The sequence below is a fragment of the Salvelinus fontinalis genome, chromosome 39, assembly GCF_029448725.1.
Source record: "Salvelinus fontinalis isolate EN_2023a chromosome 39, ASM2944872v1, whole genome shotgun sequence".
Taxonomy (NCBI): Eukaryota; Metazoa; Chordata; class Actinopteri; order Salmoniformes; family Salmonidae; genus Salvelinus; species Salvelinus fontinalis.
The window spans coordinates 3,303,461-3,310,960 of NC_074703.1; the positions used below are offsets into that span (position 1 = coordinate 3,303,461).

General features: G+C 44.7%; 1 protein-coding gene across 1 annotated transcript in view; it reads left to right on the forward strand.

Annotated features, from left to right (window-relative positions):
* The window catches only part of LOC129838868 (ras-related protein Rap-1b), a 125,683-nt gene that overhangs the window by 71,803 nt on the left and 46,380 nt on the right, over positions 1–7,500 (forward strand). Inside the window, exon 2 of the mRNA XM_055906101.1 lies at positions 3,982–4,061. Coding sequence (XP_055762076.1) covers positions 4,005–4,061 — 57 coding nt within the window. The 5' untranslated portion in view covers positions 3,982–4,004. The remainder of the gene's footprint in view (positions 1–3,981; positions 4,062–7,500) is intronic.

Genomic DNA, 7,500 nt, shown 5'->3' on the forward strand with positions numbered 1-7,500 from the left:
TGTCTCTCTCCTTCTCTATCCTCTGCTAATATAAATGAAATCTGAGGCATTAGATGACAGCAAAAGTTTAGTTGTGTAGCTCTTAGCATCAGAAAATGCTGAGGGGGTGTTTGTCTTGAATGGCCTATTTCATATTGCATTCGATTTGGGTAAGTGCAGTGAAGTGGGCCGCGTTCCCCTTTAATCGGCCCGCCTAGAGAGAGAGAGCGTCCTCCATCACTCATCAGTCTCATAGTCTCCAGCCCTGCCTGGCACCAAATACCCACTAAACACCCATGTGACTGACTCCTGCTGTCTCCCTCTGACTTCCCTTGTCTCCTCCCTTCCTCCACCTCTCTCTACCTCTTCTTTTTCATCCCTCTCATCAGTCTTTGATCTGTCTGGCCTGATCCGTCTGGCCTGGTCAAAATCAAAGAGGTGACAGGATATTTCATGTATTTATGCCTTTGTCCAACTCGGTGCTGCGCTCAGTAAATGTTGGTGGGATTAGCATAAGGGTTGCATGATGCAGAAGGAGAGGGGGCGAAGGAGAGGGGGCGAAGGAGAGGGGGCGAAGGAGAGGGGGCGAAGGAGAGGGGGCGAAGGAGAGGGGGCGAAGGAGAGGGGGCGAAGGAGAGGGGGCGAAGGAGAGGGGCGAAGGAGAGGGGCGAAGGAGAGGGGCGAAGGAGAGGCCAGCCAGGCCTTGGAGAGTGGGTGGTGGAGAACAGTGTGTGTGTGTGTGTGTGTGTGTGTGTGTGTGTGTGTGTGTGTGTGTGTGTGTGTGTGTGTGTGTGTGTGTGTGTGTGTGTTGACTGCTTAGCCTGAGCTACGGTTCTTGTTTAATGCCGGGTGTAATTTATAGGCCGCTTCTCAGCAAGGCTTTGTTTCTCTAATGAGTTGAAAACAGCATATAAAACCTATCCCACAGTGACTGGAAACTAATGTCTATACATCTATAGTGACTGGATCTAATGTCTATACATCTATAGTGACTGGAACTAATGTCTATACGTCTATAGTGACTGGAACTAATGTCTATACGTCTATAGTGACTGGAACTAATGTCTATACATCTATAGTGACTGGATCTAATGTCTATACGTCTATAGTGACTGGATCTAATGTCTATACGTCTATAGTGACTGGATCTAATGTCTATACATCTATAGTGACTGGATCTAATGTCTATACGTCTATAGTGACTGGATCTAATGTCTATACGTCTATAGTGACTGGATCTAATGTCTATACGTCTATAGTGACTGGATCTAATGTCTATACGTCTATAGTGACTGGATCTAATGTCTATACGTCTATAGTGACTGGAACTAATGTCTATACATCTATAGTGACTGGATCTAATGTCTATACGTCTATAGTGACTGGATCTAATGTCTATACGTCTATAGTGACTGGATCTAATGTCTATACGTCTATAGTGACTGGAACTAATGTCTATACATCTATAGTGACTGGATCTAATGTCTATACATCTATACATCTATAGTGACTGGATCTAATGTCTATACGTCTATAGTGACTGGATCTAATGTCTATACGTCTATAGTGACTGGATCTAATGTCTATACATCTATAGTGACTGGATCTAATGTCTATACATCTATAGTGACTGGATCTAATGTCTATACGTCTATAGTGACTGGAACTAATGTCTATACGTCTATAGTGACTGGAACTAATGTCTATACATCTATAGTGACTGGATCTAATGTCTATACATCTATACATCTATAGTGACTGGATCTAATGTCTATACGTCTATAGTGACTGGATCTAATGTCTATACGTCTATAGTGACTGGATCTAATGTCTATACATCTATAGTGACTGGATCTAATGTCTATACATCTATAGTGACTGGATCTAATGTCTATACGTCTATAGTGACTGGAACTAATGTCTATACGTCTATAGTGACTGGAACTAATGTCTATACATCTATAGTGACTGGATCTAATGTCTATACATCTATACATCTATAGTGACTGGATCTAATGTCTATACGTCTATAGTGACTGGATCTAATGTCTATACGTCTATAGTGACTGGATCTAATGTCTATACATCTATAGTGACTGGATCTAATGTCTATACATCTATAGTGACTGGATCTAATGTCTATACATCTATAGTGACTGGATCTAATGTCTATACATCTATAGTGACTGGAACAATTCTTAAGTTATTACATGTTATTCTCATGTTATTCTCATGTTATGACCACGTTGTTACCACGTTATTCTCATGTTATTACCATGTTATTCTCATGTTATTACCATGTTATTCTCATGTTAGTTCACCACATTGTCACCACGTTGTTACCACATTATTACCACGTTGTTACCACGTTGTGACCACGTTGTTACCATGTTGTTACCATGTTGTTACCACGTTACCACGTTGTGACCACGTTGTTACCATGTTGTTACCACGTTGTCACCACGTTGTTACCACGTTGTGACCACGTTGTTACCATGTTGTTACCACGTTGTCACCACGTTGTTACCATGTTGTTACCACGTTGTCACCACGTTGTTACCATGTTGTTACCACGTTGTTACCATGTTGTTACCACGTTGTGACCACGTTGTTACCACGTTGTTACCACGTTATTACCACGTTGTCACCACGTTGTTACCATGTTGTTACCACGTTGTTACCATGTTGTGACCACGTTGTTACCACGTTGTGACCACGTTGTTACCACGTTGTTACCACGTTATTACCACGTTGTCACCACGTTATTCTCATGTTAGTTCACCACATTATTACCACATTATTACCACGTTATTACCACATTGTCACCACGTTGTTACCATGTTGTTACCACGTTGTCACCACGTTGTTACCACATTATTACCACGTTGTTACCACGTTATTACCACATTGTCACCACGTTGTTACCATGTTGTTACCACGTTACCACGTTGTGACCACGTTGTTACCATGTTGTTACCACGTTGTCACCACGTTGTTACCACGTTGTGACCACGTTGTTACCATGTTGTTACCACGTTGTCACCACGTTGTTACCATGTTATTACCACGTTGTTACCATGTTGTTACCACGTTGTTACCACATTATTACCACGTTGTCACCACATTATTACCACGTTATTACCACGTTGTTACCATGTTGTGACCACGTTGTTACCACGTTGTTACCACATTGTGACCACGTTGTTACCACGTTGTTACCACGTTGTCACCACGTTATTCTCATGTTAGTTCACCACATTATTACCACATTATTACCACGTTATTACCACATTGTCACCACGTTATTACCACGTTGTCACCACGTTATTCTCATGTTAGTTCACCACATTATTACCACATTATTACCACGTTATTACCACATTGTCACCACGTTGTTACCATGTTGTTACCACGTTGTTACCATGTTGTTACCACGTTGTGACCATGTTGTTACCACGTTGTCACCACGTTGTTACCATGTTGTTGCCACGTTGTTACCACATTATTACCACGTTGTCACCACATTATTACCACGTTATTACCACGTTGTTACCACGTTATTACCACGTTGTTACCACGTTGTTACCATGTTGTGACCACGTTGTTACCACGTTGTTACCACATTGTGACCACGTTGTTACCACGTTATTACCACGTTGTCACCACGTTATTCTCATGTTAGTTCACCACATTATTACCACGTTATTACCATGTTATTACCACGTTGTTACCATGTTGTTACCACGTTGTGACCACGTTGTTACCACGTTGTTACCACATTGTTACCATGTTATTACCACGTTGTTACCATGTTATTCTCATGTTATTACCACGTTGTTACCATGTTGTTACCACGTTGTGACCACGTTGTTACCACGTTGTTACCACATTGTTACCATGTTATTACCACGTTGTTACCACGTTATTCTCATGTTAGTTCACCACATTATTACCAGATGTTGAGCTGTTTAACTGACCCTGGCCTCCTCTGTCTCTCTACAGGGTGACACCAGACACAGTGAACGATGCGTGAATACAAGTTAGTAGTCCTCGGCTCTGGAGGTGTGGGCAAGTCTGCTCTGGTAAGTTATCCCTCTCTCTCTCCATCTGTCTCCAACCCCCTTTGGGTTGCACAGGGCCATAGGTTACCTAAATAGAACCTAGTTCATCCTACTGGCCATAGGTTACCTAAATAGAACCTAGTTCATCCTACTGGCCATAGGTTACATAAATAGAACCTAGTTCATCCTACTGGCCATAGGTTACATAAATAGAACCTAGTTCATCCTACTGGCCATAGGTTACATAAATAGAACCTAGTTCATCCTACTGGCTTCTTAAGGCCCTCTATCCTTCCATTCCTCCATCCCTCCTCCCCTCTATTCTTCCATTCCTCCATCCCTCCTCCCCTCTATCCTTCCATTCCTCCATCCCTCCTCCCCTCTATTCTTCCATTCCTCCATCCATATCCCTCTATATCCCTCTACATCCCTCTATATCCCTCTATATCCCTCTATATCCCTCTATATCCCTCTATATCCCTCTATATCCCTCTACATCCCTCTACATCCCTCTACATCCCTCTATATCCATCTATATCCCTCTATATCCCTCTACATCCCTCTATATCCCTCTACATCCCTCTATATCCCTCTATATCCCTCTACATCCCTCTACATCCCTCTATATCCCTCTACATCCCTCTACATCCCTCTATATCCCTCTATATCCCTCTATATCCCTCTATATCCCTCTATATCCCTCTACATCCCTCTATATCCCTCTATATCCCTCTACATCCCTCTACATCCCTCTATATCCCTCTATATCCCTCTACATCCCTCTATATCCCTCTACATCCCTCTATATCCCTCTATATCCCTCTACATCCCTCTATATCCCTCTATATCCCTCTATATCCCTCTACATCCCTCTATATCCCTCTATATCCCTCTATATCCCTTTATATCCCTATCTTATCATCACTTCCTCCCCATTTCTCTCTCGCTCTCTCTCGGTCTCTCTCGGTCTCTCTCTCTCTCGGTCTCTCTCTCGGTCTCTCTCTCTCTCTCTCTCGGTCTCTCTCTCTCTCTCTCTCTCTCTCTCTCTTGGTTTCTCTCTGTCTCTCTCTCTCTCTGTACGCTTGACCTCCCATTACATAGCAGGAATGCAGCCTCCCCCTGTATTGTCCATTAGTTCTAATTGGATCACTATATAAGTGGTGGTGTAGAGAACTCCATTAGTTCTAATTGGATCACTATAGAAGTGGTGGTGTAGAGAACTCCATTAGTTCTAATTGGATCACTATAGAAGTGGTGGTGTAGAGAACTCCATTAGTTCTAATTGGATCACTATAGAAGTGGTGGTGTAGAGAACTCCATTAGTTCTAATTGGATCACTATAGAAGTGGTGGTGTATAGAACTCCATTAGTTCTAATTGGATCACTATAGAAGTGGTGGTGTAGAGAACTCCATTAGTTCTAATTGGATCACTATAGAAGTGGTGGTGTAGAGAACTCCATTAGTTCTAATTGGATCACTATAGAAGTGGTGGTGTAGAGAACTCCATTAGTTCTAATTGGATCACTATAGACGTGGTGGTGTAGAGAACTCCATTAGTTCTAATTGGATCACTATATAAATGGTGGTGTAGAGAACTCCATTAGTTCTAATTGGATCACTATAGAAGTGGTGGTGTAGAGAACTCCATTAGTTCTAATTGGATCACTATAGAAGTGGTGGTGTAGAGAACTCCATTAGTTCTAATTGGATCACTATAGACGTGGTGGTGTAGAGAACTCCATTAGTTCTAATTGGATCACTATAGAAGTGGTGGTGTAGAGAACTCCATTAGTTCCAATTGGATCGAGAGAGAGAGAGAGAGAGAGAGAGAGAGAAAGAGAGAGACTCATGTCAGAGTCCAGGCCACAGAGCGGTGCCTTGCCACAGCCGTAACTAGGCAACGGGTGTAACAGTTGCAGCGTGGGAACCAGGGTGCCGCCGCGAGTGGGTTTCACACAACCTCCCTTAGCTCTTTTCCCAGGACATATGATTTAGTGTAGAGAAAGGAACAGAGGGAGAGGCGGAGCGTGAGCAAAACCCTCTCACAGAGGCAGGGTAGTCATGTGATCCAGCTTCCCCCAATCAGAACCTTTCCAGATTTCCCCAGGACCAGATTGTGGCTGTAATGCAGAGCCATCTATTTGAACAGATAGTATAATCTACAGCCCTGTTTGGACCTGACCGCTCCCCATGGTCCTGATATTCACTATGGACCTTTAATACAGACACTAATGGAGCTAGCCTGCTGGACTCATTGTAGGGTCATTCATACATCTCCTGTTCCCTGGACAGGGAGTATAGGCTTAGAGCCACGTGTTGTTCAGAGGGAGGGAGGGAGAGAGAGAGACAGGGGGATGGGGGGTAGAGAGGTAGAGGGGGGGTGAGAGGGAGGGGGGAGGGAGGGAGGACAGGGAGTATAGGCTTAGAGCCACGTGTTGTTCAGAGGGAGGGAGGGAGAGAGAGAGACAGGGGGATGGGGGGTAGAGAGGTAGAGGGAGGGTGAGAGGGAGGGGGGAGGGAGGGAGGACAGGGAAGTATAGGCTTAGAGCCACGTGTTGTTCAGAGGGAGGGAGGGGGATGGGGGGTAGAGAGGTAGAGGGGGGGTGAGAGGGAGGGGGGAGGGGGGTAGAGGGAGGGGAGGGGTACAGGGAAGTATAGGCTTCTAGCTCGAGCTGTGTTGTTCAGAGGGAGGGAGGGAGGGAGGGAGGGAGATGGATGGGGGGTAGAGAGGTAGATGGAGGGGAGGGGGGGACAGGGAAGTATAGGCTTCTAGCTCGAGCTATGTGTTCAGAGGGAGGGAGGGAGGGAGTGAGAGGGAGGGAGGGAGAAGTAGGGACGGAGGGAGGGAGGGAGGGGGTGAGAGGGAAGGAGATGGGGGGTGAGAGGGAGAGAGGGGGAGGTAGAGGGGGGGAGATGGGGGGTGAGAGGGAGAGAGGGAGGGAGGGGGAGGTAAAGGGGGGTGAGAGGGAGAGAGATTCTGTCAGACTTTGTCTCTGACAGTTTATCTCAGTAAGACAAAAATAATGGTGTTGCAAAAAAAGGTCCAGTTGCCATGACAACACATGCAAACTCCATCTAGACACTGTTGCCTTAGAGCACACAAAAAACTATACATACCTCGGCCTAAACATCAGCACCAAGGGTAACTTCCACAAAGCTGTGAACCATCTGAGAGACGAGGCAAGAAGGGCCTAAAACGCCATCAAAAGGAACATCAAATTTGACATACCAGTTAGGATCTGGCTAAAAATACTTGAATCATTTATAGAACCCATTTCCCTTTATGGTTGTGAGGTCTGGGGTCCGCTCACCAACCGATAATTCACAAAATGGGACAAACACCAAATTGAGACTCTGCATGCAGAATTCTGCAAAAACATCCTCTGTGTACAACGTAGAACACCAAATAATGCACGCAGAGCAGAATTAGGCCGATTCCTGCTAATTATCAACATCCAG